General features: G+C 39.0%; 1 protein-coding gene across 2 annotated transcripts in view; it reads right to left on the reverse strand.

The window, feature by feature from the left end:
* polr2c (RNA polymerase II subunit C) overlaps positions 1-10,604 on the reverse strand; it is a 35,238-nt gene extending 24,634 nt beyond the window's left edge. The window contains exons 1-5 of one of the 2 annotated variants that reach the window (XM_057837030.1): positions 10,429-10,603; positions 9,608-9,657; positions 9,348-9,416; positions 9,231-9,283; positions 2,321-2,449 (exon numbers count right to left, since the gene is read on the reverse strand). In XM_057837030.1, coding sequence (XP_057693013.1) covers positions 2,321-2,449; positions 9,231-9,283; positions 9,348-9,416; positions 9,608-9,657; positions 10,429-10,514 — 387 coding nt within the window. In that variant the 5' untranslated portion in view covers positions 10,515-10,603. Of the gene's footprint in view, positions 1-2,320; positions 2,450-9,230; positions 9,284-9,347; positions 9,417-9,607; positions 9,658-10,428 lie in introns of both variants that reach the window. The other variant, XM_057837031.1, reaches the window with a different exon arrangement.
* Between the last annotated feature and the right edge of the window lie 4,670 nt (positions 10,605-15,274).

The following is a 15,274-nucleotide window of genomic DNA, read 5'->3' on the forward strand; positions in this document are numbered from 1 at the left end:
TGTACGAAGAGCATTTTGAATAGAAAATGCTAAAACAAAAGGTTCCTGGTACGTGTTTCCATGACAACCTCTCAGCTACTTCCGGTTTTGGTCTCGCGTCATCATGTGTTGTGGGACTGAGAAAGGCGTGGGCCAGGCGGGTGAACATTCGAGCCGAGTGTTGAGACGTTGCGAGAGAATGTTGATCTGTGGAAATCCATGAATGAAGGTGAGTATTTTTCCTCCATTCTGGAGTGTATTAGCAAAAGGTTGGACCCCCTACATGCGCGGCCGTTTCGTAGCTTTGCCGTAGCAACGACGGGCAGTCATCGCTCCAAGTTGGCAAGCTTTGTTTACACCATATGCGTGTTGCACATTTATGCCGTGAGGTGATGTGTTCATTTAGCATCTGTGGGATGTGTTGTAAGTCCATTTGAATGTAAAGTGCTTAGCTGCCGCCACGTTTTGTAGCCAAATAGACCGCGTGTGTGTTGAGAGGAATACTTCCTGGTCGTGCACGCGCATCCGTGCCCGCCACCACCTTTGTGTTTATTGCACTGTGCAACAACACTTGTGTGTTGTTGATTATTGTGCCGTCAGTTTGCATTGTTTTAATTGGCACTGATATGCTGTTAACCATAACCCGAAATTCAGAAGTTTGACATTAGGCTTAATCTTAGAGTTAGCAGGGTTTAATTGGTCGGTGAAGTTGATTTCAACAAATTCCAAGCAGTTTGTCAGATATTTGTTAGTTTCAGGGCTCCGGAGTGGCTAAGCTAGCACGAGTCAACGGTGCTTATGTGAAAAATTCTGATATTCCCCTTTAAATTCAATCATCGGAAAGTCAATTACAAAAATGGGTAAAAAGTAACTGATAAGATTACTTTTAAAGTAATTTAGTTACTTTGATAATGACATAATCAGTAAAGTAACTAGATTACTTTTTTGAAGCGTAATCAGTAATTAAATTACTTTTTTAAGTAATCTGTGACATCACTGTGTATTACACATGCATATAGGACATATTTGAAATTTGGTCAAATTGGGGGTCTCAGAGCAAGCCAAATGAGTGTTTTCCGCCATATATAAAATTAATAAGTGTATATAAAACCCTATAAATGCATAATTTATCATTAGAACATGAAAGAATAGTTTGAAATAGGGATGTCCCGATCGCAAATTTTCGGACCCGAGCCGCCTGATTTTGAAAATCTGACGATACAGAGTCCCGATCCAATATGGAAAAAAACTGTTGTTTTTTTAAACAAACGTTCCAAACATGTTACTGTCCCACCATGCCGTCTTCATAATGTAAATTATTTTTAAACAAGAATAACGTAGAAAGATGCTTGTCTTCATTAATGGCTTCATTGAGTGAGTCCACTCACGCTGCAGAGAACAGCTTCTTACTTACACAATGAGTTGCCATAGCACACTTAAGCTCTTTAACGACGATTGACATATTCGTGCCTTTGTTCGTAGAGCTACCAAGCTTCTCTGGAAAGATCAAATACAAACTTGTCAATCATCGTTACGTTTAAGTACCAAATGCAAGCTGGACAGTTTGACCAAAACATGTCGCAACAATTTCTGATGAAGAAAAAAAAAAAAAAAAATTATTTCACTGTAAACAAAGCTGCTGCAACAGACCTCTGGTGTTTTCTCCTCTCATGTGCAACACGACACCTTTGACCCCCATTGTCCCCAACAAAAAAAGTCTTTTTTAAGACTTGGCACCGAGCACTGTTGTTATTTTCACCTAGAGCCACCCACCTCTTAAATAAACCATATTTCATTCAATTTTCCATCCATTACACTTCCCCATCTCTGCATATTCCCACAAATCTCTACTACCGCTAATAACCAGGAAATGGTTAGAACTCAAGTCGCTGACGTACGCCGAGGTTGCGGACAAAGTACCATGTAATATATTAATCCCAAACTCTCGTATTTAGTGCACAGCGATTAATAAAACAAATACACATCATAAGAGGTTTTACAGCGGACTACAGTAATTTGCTTGGCATTAAATGCTTCATCTGGAAATGTAATACCTAGTGCAATTTTCTATTAAATTCAAGACAATTTAAGACATTGATTGTCCGGATTTTAAATTTAAGACTTTTTAAGGACCTGCAAGAACCCAAGACCTTGATTGTCCGGATTTTAAATTTGAGACTTTTTAAGGACCTGCAGGAACCCTGTCACAGAAAATGAACTGAACCAAGCATGTAAAGGAACTGAACTGAAATGACATTTTAGTGTCACGCTACACAGGGCCCTAGTTGACGAGAAAGCACATTATACGAAAGAAATTGCTTGAAGAGGTTAAATGACCCACCGGGATGACTCTGTGGTTGTTGGACAACAGATCACGTGAGGTGACATTACGCGTCTTTTCATCTGTACAACGAACATCCAATGTCAACTCGACAGAACATTCTGGACAGAATTCATTGCAGGTGCAATCCTGAAAAAGAAAAAAAAGGTAGTAAATAATAGGAAGGAGCTTTGTTTGCAAGCATAATTTTAAAATCTTAATAAATATTAACTCTAGTTGAACTAATCGAGTAATCAGATATGGAACATAAAAAGATCTATGTACAACAAAAGAACAATTGGCTAACTTACATTGCAAAAGTCCGCTAGCTTAAATGCTATGACATGCTAACTTTTTCAAAGCTCTTAACAAATTGTTCAAACTCTCTTTCCCACAAAAAAACGGATAAATACACCTATTCACTAAATTACTGCATTAAAAAAACATTAGCTCAAACAAAAACTTAGTTTATGTTGGTCTTAATAGGGAGCATCTGGATTCAGCCATTTGAAATGAGTTGTACTCACTGTTTCCACTAGAGGGCAGTGTATCAACCCAAATCATTCATTCATTCATCTTCCATGCTGCTTTTCCTCCCATCCCAGCTAACTACGGGCAGCAGGCAGGGTACACCCTGAATTGGTTCCAGCCAATCGCAGGGCACAATGAGACTTAAAACCATTCGCGCACCCACTCATACCTATGGACAATTTAGAGTGTTCAATCAGCCTACCATGCATGTTTTTGGGATGTGGGAGGAAACCAATCAAACTAAATGCAAACACTTTCAAAACAAACCATTACAACGCCACTTTAAGTCAACAAATACTCGAAGCACAGAATTTCAAATTAATGGATTAATCGTTGCAGCACTAACTCTATGCCTTTTATAATTTCAATGTTTTTTAACTATGAATGTACAGGTATTCATTTTATCTGACTTTTTAAATTCCCGTGGGCCGTGATTGTTGTTCTGCTTTAGTTTTGAAATGTAAATGGCCATTTCATTTTCACCTTGAACTACAAATGCTAAACTGGACTTACATAAGCATTGGCTACTATTCATATGCAGTGTTAGAGTATATTGGAGTTTCTAACGGCGTTTTTTTTTTTCAGTAGTGAGTAATCTAATTAATTACTTTTCCCATCTTTACATCATCGTTATTCAGGATGTGAGGGGCGTGTTACTACAAATTAGTTGAATGAAGCAAAAATTGTTGACAGTTGATTGTTACTTGAACACATTAGGCTGCCTCTTGCCTGGATAGAGCAGAGCGGAGAGGCGAGGAGAGAAGTGGGTGCTGACGCTGTTGCAAACCTAATGTTGACTGGCTAGGTGGGCAGATCATACCCTGCTTAGTACTCACTTGTCGAAGTAAACTCCCTGTTGTTGACAGCAGGTTAACGCAAAGGCGAGGACTATTGATGCAAGCGGTCCCGTTGAACAAATCTACCTTACGTTTTGATACGTTTTTATTAGATATTTCCACTGTCGAAAGTTCGAAACACTAATAAGATTATGAGTAGCGGTGGGACAGTTTATCAGGCATATAATGTCTTATAAATAATATTGCAGTTGCATAGGTATAGTGTATTTCAACAGGCTTATAACGACCTTTAAATAAAACTGTTACTAGAAGTAGCATATTTTAGCAGGCTTATTAGTTACTTTACATAACATCCTAATTTGATTAGCATTTTTAATAAGCTTAGTGGTCAAATGCCCTATAAAATGAATATACTTTAAAAATATTACTCGCAGCAACAACATCGTAGTCAAAATGGTAGACCAACTCGACGGAAGTACACCGACTGGCTGTTTCCAAAGAACTCATCGTTCTCCCGTCCAATTCAGCCAATCGGTGTACTTCTGCCAGCTATCTGATGGGTTGGTTTCGTGGCACATTTGTAACATGTGTACCAAACTGAGCAAGCAGAGTAAACAAACCGGCGAGCGCAGGGTTCGAGAGATTGAGAGAGAGAGTGAGGGGGGGAATAAAGTGGATAAAACCACAATTAATGAGCCCAGAGTACATTTTTTTGCTCAAGATTATTTTATGTGCTCAAACAATATTATTCCTCACTTAAAAATCGTCAATTGCTCGCTCAATATATTTTTTCCTGTGCTTTATCATTTCCCGCTGAGAGAAGTGGCACAAATATAACGCTATATATGGGGGAGTTGCCATGCGCACACTCAGTAGCGCTTTGGATATCAATTTGACAGGAAGACCAAATTAACAGAACACCAGCACTACTTTACGATCATTGAAATTAAAGGCAAGAATGAGCCATTTTCCCAAGTTTACTTTTTTGAGTACGTTTATATTTTTGTATTTAAATTATTTTCAATATTTCTTCTTCACGCAATATTTAAGGAAAGTGTACTGCTTATTGTGCAGTAGGCCTGATATACAGTTTGAGATTAAAAAGTACCGCATTAACCAGTGCCAAATAGTGGGGCGATGCTGGGAGGCGCATGTGACCCCGGGGAACATACTTTTCTGCTGTACCAGAACCAAGTATAGACCCTACCCACCGACGTAACAAAATCACGTGCTCGCTGTATGGTTCCGCCCCCTTGTCCGTCATTTTGTGTCTGTATTATCAATGGTCTCAATTGATCGAGCAATTTATAATGCATTTCATAGAAGACCTGGTGCTTTCGGATGCCGTAAACTCACTTGATGCGTTGCATAAAAGGCGTTATGTAGAAAAGCTTCAGTTTATCCATTCGCCAGATCCATATTTGATGCCTAAATCGATGTTTTTCGACCCGCTGTCTCCGCCGTATTGCCTGACATCTGCTAGCTAGCCTGATATGTACAACTATCTTGTCCACACAAAATCAGCCTATTCTCACGAAAGTTTGAAAAACTTTAAGAGCTTGGAGGCTTATAAATACTTCGTTGCTGGTTGGGTGAAACAGGTCCTCGTCCACGAAAATTCGGCAGGAATCTATCTTGTGCTTGGAAAGGTGAGTTACGAAATTTTCAATTCAAAATCTTTTGTTATTGCTAACATCCACTGTCAAGTCTAATGTATTTCATGTCGTTTGTCAATGGAGTTAGGGCTTTTAATGTTTATATGGTTTAGCGATAGCACTCTCACTACATACATAAGTGTATGTTGTCGGCGATTAGCCTAGCAATGATCTTAATTGTGGTTGTCAGCCCAAAACCCTCTAAATATATATTAAATGCATCTTACCAGATATAAAATGACTACTACATAATCTGTGGTAATTGTTTGGAGCCCAGTTTTCTCGTCGAATTGCAGCAGCCCATCTCGCTCTCTTCTCTCCGGGTCTCTCGGAATCCTGTAGAACTTCAAGTCTCTCCGTCTTCTCCGTCTATCTTCTCTGTTATTGCAACCGACCGCCACACATGCCTTCACCATTTTGATTATTAATGTTAACGAGCAGAAAAACACGTCGTAAATAGGAGGAATGTACGTAGCCGTAACAGGTAGACATGATGTGTTGACGGACAATTGGGCGGCACCAGTCAGGAGGAAGGAGTTGTGACGTCACGTGGGTAGGGTCTATAATTGCACATCCAATCCGGGGGTGGCAGCCACACTCTCATTTTCAGAGTGTGCACTGCACTTTTTTAACCAAACAAGAGCACAAAACAAAGAGCACTGGAGATATGAAGAGCTAAGATGGGAAAATATGACGACGCGTATGTAGCGTTTGGCTTTGACTTTTGATAAGCCTTTTGATTTATTTATTTTTTGCTTTTGCTGCTCGTTTTGTGACACATCGACAGTCTATCCTTCTCATTAATGTTACGTTCAGGTTTAAATTGGAAGGGCAGAACCGACGACATGTTTATGTAGTTCACGAGTGACACTGTGGAAGTCTGGCAGCGAGCCCATGTGATGTCACTGCCCTGCGACTTCAACAACAATGATGGCGACCTACTAATTTTTTGGCTTAAAATTTTACAAATTTTATTAAAACGAAAACATTAAGAGGGGTTTTAATATCAAAATATTATACATATACATATTGTTTTTATCCAAGGTTCCCTTCAATAAGGTTATAGTTTATTGTAAGTTGATCAATATTACTTATTTTTCTTTAATATTGAAAAGGACACAATGTTATGCAGAGGTGTACTTCGATTAACAACACTGTTCATACCACAAAGAAAAAGAAAATATATCTTTCTTCCCTAGGGCTCCAAACTACTCAGTAACGGATTCCGATGCACTGTCCACTTGGGGGCGTGACAACAATCAAAATCTGCAACTCAAGTGATTCATAAATAAAATCGACTATTTGTCAGTGTAACAAGTACAAACTTCAAAATGACAATACAAACTTGTCAGTAAATGAAGAATAAAAAGAAGCTAAATGATTAAATAAATCACTAACTTCAAATATCACACACACTCAAATTCAGTGTTTCACCCTAGAGTTCTAAGAGGTGACAGCAGTTGGATAAAAACGGTTTTTGAATCTGTTCTGGTTTTGAGTGCTCTAAACCGAGGGCAGAAATTTGAAGAGAGATTTTTCATGGAAAACACTCAATTGTTTGGGTAACCCAAAGCTTCTGAGCATTAGTGTACAGGGTGATCCAAAAAGAAGTTTACACTGCCATAATACAACTTAAATGTTTATTCAGCTTAGAATTTAATCACAAATTATACATTATTGTAAAGAACACGTATTTTTCAATGTGTCCTGCCTTTAGTGTCACAACAGCCTCAGGCGCCTGCGGAACGCTTGACAGGTCTTTTTTATGTAGGATGCTGTCATCTTTTCCCAAGATCTAACAATGGACCTCTCCAAGGCTGCCACAGAAGTTTGTGGCTTCTTACAGGCACTGTCCTCCACAGTTGCCCATATGCTACAATCCAGGGGATTGAGATCTGGACTCTGGGGTGGCCACATATCACCTGGTCAATCAACTTTCTGGTCCGCACAGATCGGCACTTCCAGACCCAGGTTTTCGTGAGGCTGTTCCAGTATCTTTCAGCTTCTTTTTAACTTTTAACTGTAGACTGCACATCTGGATATTCTCAGATTTGCTGCAATCTCAGTAGGTGTCAGACCGGCACGCAGCAATTCAGGTACAGCTAAAGTTTTCTTCATTTTCAGCAGAAGCACAGGAATTGTAGAGACGAGAGATTACCAGCTGCATTGAGTGACCTTAATGAATCACTTAAAGTGCCTGTGACACGAAAAAGCATGTTTATTTCATAATACACGCGGTATTTTATGCCCCTGAATGATATGGACCCCTTGGATGTGTGTGGAAGCGATCGCTATTTTTATTTAGTTTTTTTAATCCCGCGCCATGAAAATGAGTGACTTCCGGCTTCGGTCTTGCATTGAGGAGGAGGGCGCTGTGACGTGTACGGTAGAAGATGTCCTCTTCACGCTACAGTGTACTGTTGTGTATGAGGACGAAGGATTCAGCTGATTTTGCGGATTAATACGTTTATTTTTCGCATCACGCCAGCCAAACGGCTGCAGAAAAATCATTCTGTATGAGGGAGAGGCGTATGCGCCTTTTTGGAGTTTCAAAAGGCTTCCATTCACCGTGGATATTTACTGTGGGACCATTGGATTTACGAGGAAGTGAGTAAACATCTTGTTTTGTATTCTGTCAAATAAGAATACAGCGATTACAAAGTAAACACTACAAACTTCCTTTAAATAAAGGACTACTTACGTTTGATCATTGATAGGCATGTAAAAAGCTCTCCTAATGCTCATTAGCAGCAGCACGTTAGCTACACAATAACTCCAGCCACCCTCCTCCGGGAACGAACTGTAAATTGCTCTCCGCCGGGCGGTTTGCCGATCCGCGAAGACAGTCGACAACCAGGTCGTCATGTCAAATAATCCATGCTAGTTATGTGTGATTTTCCGCTTCGAAGACTTTGAAACATCACTCGGTCCGGGTTAGCATGTCGGCTAGCTGTCACGCCTTCTGGTTTGTCTACATTCTCCGAAGCCGGGGAAAGGAAATGACATACGTCCGATTTAGGTGTCATAAAATATCGTTTGGGAGGTGCGACAGTAAAGGTGAAGTCGACAGTTTTGACCATTATGGAGTAATTTTACCATGTCGTCGTGAATAAATGCATTTTTATTATTTCATATTCCATTCAGCACAAGACTGTTATTTGTCATGACCATGCCATTTATTTAGCAATTGGGGAAAATACTTGGATAAAAAGAATATCCTGTAAAAATATTGAAGTAAAGAGACAGAAACACTGACATTTTGCCGCTCTCTTCATCGCGTTTTCCTCGTTGTGAATAGTTCCCCTTTGACGGGCTGACTGGTCCTTCTCAAGCCATTTATATAGCTATTGGGGAAAAATACTTGGATAAAAAGAATATCCTGTAAAAATATTGGAGTAGAGAGACTGAAACAATGACATTTTGCGGCTCTCTTCGTCGCGTTTTCCTCGTTCTGAATAATTCCCCCTCAATGGGCTGAATAGTAAAACCGATGAGCCCAGTCTACCGCTGACGTCATCCACCTGTTAGGGAAGCTAAAGCCCTATAATGGTAGGCGTGGCTAATCGGCAGATTAAAATACTAATTTCTCGTCATCTGTGCTTTGCTAAATTGTTGTATATAGTCGAATCGTCTCAAAATATGATTCTAATTCACATAATAATGCCATTTAAGACTTTTTTTCTCATGTCATATGCTCTTTAAGCATGACAACCTATTTAGATATGTTTCAATGGCTTTTAAACAAGCAGTCAACTGAGTGTAAACTTTTTTTTGGGTCACCCTGTATGTACATATGTGAACATACAAATGCATAGATATTTGCAGAGAAATGATCTGATCGAGACTGTAGCGGGTAATCGTCTGAACCAGGTGATGCAGAATCAGATCGTATGCAAAGAAATTAGGAAATCCCTAGCATGCAGTAGTAGTAGTAATACTGGAACTTACCCTGGAGTACTGCATTTTTTCAACAATATCGTCACTAGTGAGCGGAATGAGACCTGAGAACACAAGAGATCTGTGTGTGTATAGTGGCTGCAAACAATATGACTTCGTCAAACATACCGACTCTGTGCGCGATGAATTCATCATGCAACACAGATGAGTTGCCATCAATCTGGATCCAGTCGATTGCTGAGATGAAGTATTGTGAAAACAGTCAATCGAACAGTATATCGAAAGAAAGCATGCGTTACAAATGGTTAATTACTTTATCATGCTACCTCAAATGTATATATTCTAATGGACAATTGTAATATTCATAAAGCACCCAGCCATTAATTCAGTAAATGGAAACGAGTCATTTAAAAAGTAATCATACTTACCTACTGTGGGCACTTCTGACATGAAGACACGTCTAATAGAATTGGCAACCCTAAAGCAGACAGCCATCACTAGAAACGTTATCATTGGACAGAAATCTAATACAGGCTAATGGCATGTCAATTCAAAATTGCTTATAACATCTAGAACATTTGTAGAAGCGCTTCATTTAAAAAAACAGTGTTATGATTATAACGCTTTCAAGTAGAACAGCCCTGTGAAGAAATGAACTAATCTTTTTATTAAAATAGGTTCAACTTGTTAGAATCTCTGAATTTGTGGCTGCTGTATCACATCATGTCATATTTAGTTGTTGTTTTGTTTAGGGGTACTTCAAGTATCGATTTCTATTTAAATTCGGGTTACGTCGCCAGCGTAGGAACGGAACCTGGATTATACATTGTGTTTTATGTTTTGGTTTATATTGTAAACCTTCATTGTCTTTCATGTATCCTCATCAAGAGTTTGTATTTTGCTGTTTTAATTAAAAAAAAAAAAAAAAAAAAACATCAACCTAAACAAGGCTTCTTTTTGCCATCACTCCATATTTTCAACATCCATTCGAAGTCGCAGTTGCTATTTTATTCGTCATTTATGAACAATAAATGACGTATGTTGGGCATGAGAGTTACAATGAAGCTGCAACAATTATCAATGTCATGAGACTGAAAGAACTATTTGGGATTGAAGACCACGTCTTGGGTCATATATTTTTTTTGTCTGAATTTGGTAAAAACAAAAGATCTTACGCCAAACGACGTGACGCAGTTTTCAAAACTCATATTCATTGACACATTGCTAAAAAAGAAAAGGTAATACTCACGCCAAATCCGTATTTTCAATAACAAACTTGACATTTTCATCTGTAAGTTCTGTGATTTTTACGGTGGGCTGGTTTGCATAAGGCATCGTAACAAACAATTTAGTCGAAAAATGTTAACGTTGCTAAATGATGCACTTCTTCTCATTCCGCTTCTTCTTCTTCTTCTTCTTCTTCTTCTTCTTCTTCTTCTTCTTCTTCTTCTTCTATTTTGTTTATTGGCAGTTTACCCCTCGGCACCGTGGGGCATTACCGCCATCCACTGGACTGACGGTTTAGTACGAGATCTTCTTTTTTCGGTTCTTCTTCTTGTTCTGTTTCCGCTTTTTCGTCTTCATCGGGTTATGGCAAGGCGGGCGCTCCCGGTTTATTTTATTATTATTTTTTGAAACATAAATGGAATGCATAATACATAAATTGAAAATAATAATTTTTAAAAAATCATGCCAGGGTGTACAAATGTATGAAAACAACAAATGTAAGAAAGTTTAGTCAAGATAAGCAGGTTTGTGATAAACAAAGCATTCTCATCTTTCGAAATAATACTTTTCTTGAAGAAAAAAAAAAAAAAAAAAACATTCAGCGAGAGAAGAATATTTTAGTCGTGAAAGTCTCCCGGTACAAGATGGCCGCCAGCTCCTTACACTACAGACTAAAGACATCTATCCGTATGTGTAATCTACGGCCATTGCCGCTTGACGAATGCTGCCAAAATTAAAAATAAATAAGTAAAAGTGAAAAAAAATATATATAAATATAAAAATAAAATTCAAAATTGAAACATCCATATGGAAATAATACAATGATCACAACATTCTCTACACAATGCACCCACGGAACTAAAGTGGGAAATTTTATGTTCCAAGGAGGAACGCCTTGACGAGCGGTTTCCGGGTCAGACAGACAAGAGAAGAGACACAAGAAAGGGTCTTGTGTTTTTTTGTTTTTTTTACCTTTTGGTTTAGGTTTTGTCTTCACTCTGGATGTGTTTAACTGTTTGTCAGAATAGAATAATTTTGGTCTGTAACTGCCTGATCTCGTACCAAACCGTCAACCCAGTAGGTGGCGGTAAGGCAGCACGATACGAGGGGTAAACTGCCAATAAACAACAACAAGAAGAAGAATCTCGTGCCGACCCATGGGCGTGTAAACTTTTGTTTGTTTGTTTATTAACAACAACACAACAAAATAAACAACAATACAAACACAACAATACAGACAATACTAATACCAACCAAAAAACAAAAGAATACAAACACAAATGTGCCAGGGGGTATAAACATACCAAACATTGCATATCAGAGAAAAAAATAAATGAATAATACTATAATCAACTATAGACCCTACTCACATGACGTCACAACCACGCCTCCGCGCCATATTGTCCGCCTACTCATCGTTTTGACGCATTACCGCTATGTAAATTCCTCCTATTATGGCGTGTTTTTCTGCTCGTTAACATTAATAATCAAAATGGTGAAGGTGTGTGTGGCGGTTGGTTGCAATAACAGAGAAGATAGACGGAGAGACTTGAAGTTCTACCGTATTCCGAGAGACCCGTAGAGGAGAGCGAGATGGACTGCTGCAATTCGACGAGAAAACTGGGCTCCAAACGATTACCACAGATTATGTAGTAGTCATTTTATATCTGGTAAGATGCATTTAATATATATTTAGAGGGTTTTGGGCTGACAACCACAATTAAGATCATTGCGAGGCTAATCACAGACAACATACAGTTTCAAATTCAAGATGCTTATTTCTTCCACCATCATTACATTTTGAATAATATTTAGCTGGTACCAAGTGAAAGAAGCTGGCCTCGTCTACGGATCATCAGTTAAACAGGTGTGTCCAAACCTTTTGCAAAGGGGGCCAGATTTGGTGTGGTAAAAATGCGGGGGGCTACCTTGGCTGATTTACATAGAACAATATATTTAAACAAATTTTAGCAAGCCCTTCTGTGTGTCACATTTGCTTTATAATTTTTTAAATTCATAATTTCAACAATCTCGTCTTTGTGGCATTCTCTTTTGACACTCGGGCTCTTGCGAAATACTACTGCTGTGAAATTAAGATAGCTTCAAGTTGCTATAATTTCTCGCTGCGTATCTTCCCTGTAATGTCGTACATGTCAGCGTGTCTTGTTCGGTAATATTATCGCCTCACATCGAACTCTTTGAAAACAGCGACTGTCTCTTTGCAAATGAGGCAGACACAGTTGTTGCGTGTTTTATTGAAGAAATAGTCCAATATCCACCTATCCTTGAAGCGTCGGCCATCGCAGTCAACTTTTTATTTTTATTGATTGTCGCCATTTTAGAAAATTGGAAGTAAAGGGTCACACGGGGTAATGTTGCTTAGAGTGCTGCTCTTAAAGTTTTTCAAACTTTCGTGAGAATAGGCTGATGTTGTGTGGACAAGATAGTTGTAGATATCAATGTAGCAGATGTCAGGCAGAGAGGGTGAAGACAGCGTGTCGAAAAATATCGATTTAGGCATCAAATATGGATCTGGCGAATGGATAGACTGAAGCTTTTCTACATAATGCCTTTTATGCAGCGCATCCAATGAGTTTACAGCGTCTGAAAGCACCGGGGCTTCCATGAATTGCTCTATAAACTGAACGACTAATTGAAACCATTGAGAATAGGGCTAAACAGAGACGGACAATATGGCGGCCGGATACAGCGACACGTCATTCTGTGACGTTGGTGAGTAGGGTCTATTCACAAAAAAGTCATAGCTGTTCACAAATATCAATTATTTTCTCTGCTTTCCTATTCTTTGATTTTTTCAACAGATTTACTGGACTGTCTCAGGAAATTAGAATACACAATATTCTAATTTTTTGAGACAGTCCTGTACAGTGGTATCAAAAAGTATCTGAACCTTCTGGAATTTCTCACATTTCTGCATAAAATCACCATCAAATGTGATCTGATCTTTGTCAAAATCACACAGATGAAAAAGTGTCTGCTTTAATTAAAACCACCCAAACATTTCTAGGTTTTCATTTTTTAATGAGGATAGCATGCAAACAATGACAGCAGGGAGGAGAGTAAGTAAGTGAACCCTCTGCCTAAGGAGACTTAAAGAGCAATTGAAACCAATTTTTACCAAACAATTTAAAGACCAAATGTGAAGTAATTTCATACCATGCCAAATAGGGTCACAATTAAAGTAATTAAACATTGTCCAACAAAATAAAGCATGAAAAAAAATAATTTATCTGTTGTATATTTGACAAAATAGTCGCGTTTCCGAAGTTCGAGCCTGAAAGGGGACGAATCCGGAAGTGATACGTCACACCGAGAACAGCGATGGCAGCGCTCCATACGACCGCCATACAAAGCCCTTCAAACAATGATTCAAACCGATATAAGCGATAGATCGAGCGCAAGGGAGGAGATCCAAGTTTTTGAAGAGTTGGAGGAAGAAGAGGAGGTTGGAATTTTATGTTGGACCTAACATGTATTAGCCAGACGCTAATCAGGATGCAAACAATGTGCCCAAACTATCTGACATGGAATGGAGACAAGACCCATCAAGATTACAAGATTGGTAAAATATAGGCTGTTATTATTTTAATGATTTGAAGATGCAGGCATTTGCACATACTTTTATGTTTTTGTCTATCTAATGACATTGTTCAAAAAAAATAATAATCAGACTTCATGTTCATTTTAGCAGATCCGGCAGCTCTCGTATATATAAAATAATAATATAAAAACGTTGGGGGGAAAGAAGGAGATGAGTCGTTGATGGCTTTCTCCACTTTATTGTGGCAACAATAAGAAAACAAAATAATAGCGGACTGCCGCCACATTCGACTGCGAAGTTTTGCTTCTCGCTCATCTCCATCTCGCCTCCTACTACTCACAGCTCTCCAGTCCCAGCGTCTCTTAAACGGATCGTGCATAGTGTCTTGTTATGAGCTTTTTGTTGACAAAGCTATCGAACACACGACGCGCTGACAACTTTGTTTCTTTATTAACACATGGAGCAGTACGAACACAGTTTGGGGCTCTCGGCAGGCTGTGCGGAGCGATAGATAGAGCATATGCCTCTCTATCACACTCCCATGTCACGTGACCAAAACAAGAGTAACGTTGAGTGCACTTCAGGGTACCTCGAAAAACATTATATCAGAATATTACACGCAGTTAGGACATTACAGTATATAAAAAAAAATAATAATATGCATGAATTCATTTACACAACAAATCCCAAGAATTGCATGTAGTTTACAAAAATTAACCTCATATGAAAGAGTCGGAGATTTGTTGGTGCACTGAGAAGCTGGACCAACAAATCACACTCCTGACATTAAAAAAAAAAAAAAAAACAACAACTAGCAAGCAGCCAGGATCAAACAGTATTTCAACATGCCAAAAAGACTGTTGCATTTACTTCTTATTTCAAAAAGAAGGAAGATGGTTCAAAAACAAGTCAGAAAAGCACATAGAAAAGAAAGAAAAAAAGGAAAGTCCCACAGCATGGCAAGTGAGCATTTGCGTTTTGTTTTCAGCACCATTTTCTGCATAATGTAATGTCCATAACTGTGTGCGGGCCCGTGAAGGCGCCTTCGGACAGGAAAGTGGTGACGTAGCGGGAAGTGAGGAGAAGACTGCGGCGTGAGAGCGAAGTTGGCGGTCGCATGTTGCAGCAGTCCGCTGTTATTTTTGTTATTTGTTATTTACTGTAACTGTTGCCACAATAAAGGGAAGGAAATCATCATTCACTCCTCTCCTTTCTAATTCCCTATTTGGGCTATTATAATATGTTTCGGGACCTGTCCACGTGCCGTCATCCCTGCGCCGTCATATGTACTTTGCGTTCCGGCACC

The sequence above is a fragment of the Corythoichthys intestinalis genome, chromosome 5, assembly GCF_030265065.1.
Source record: "Corythoichthys intestinalis isolate RoL2023-P3 chromosome 5, ASM3026506v1, whole genome shotgun sequence".
NCBI classification, from domain to species: Eukaryota; Metazoa; Chordata; class Actinopteri; order Syngnathiformes; family Syngnathidae; genus Corythoichthys; species Corythoichthys intestinalis.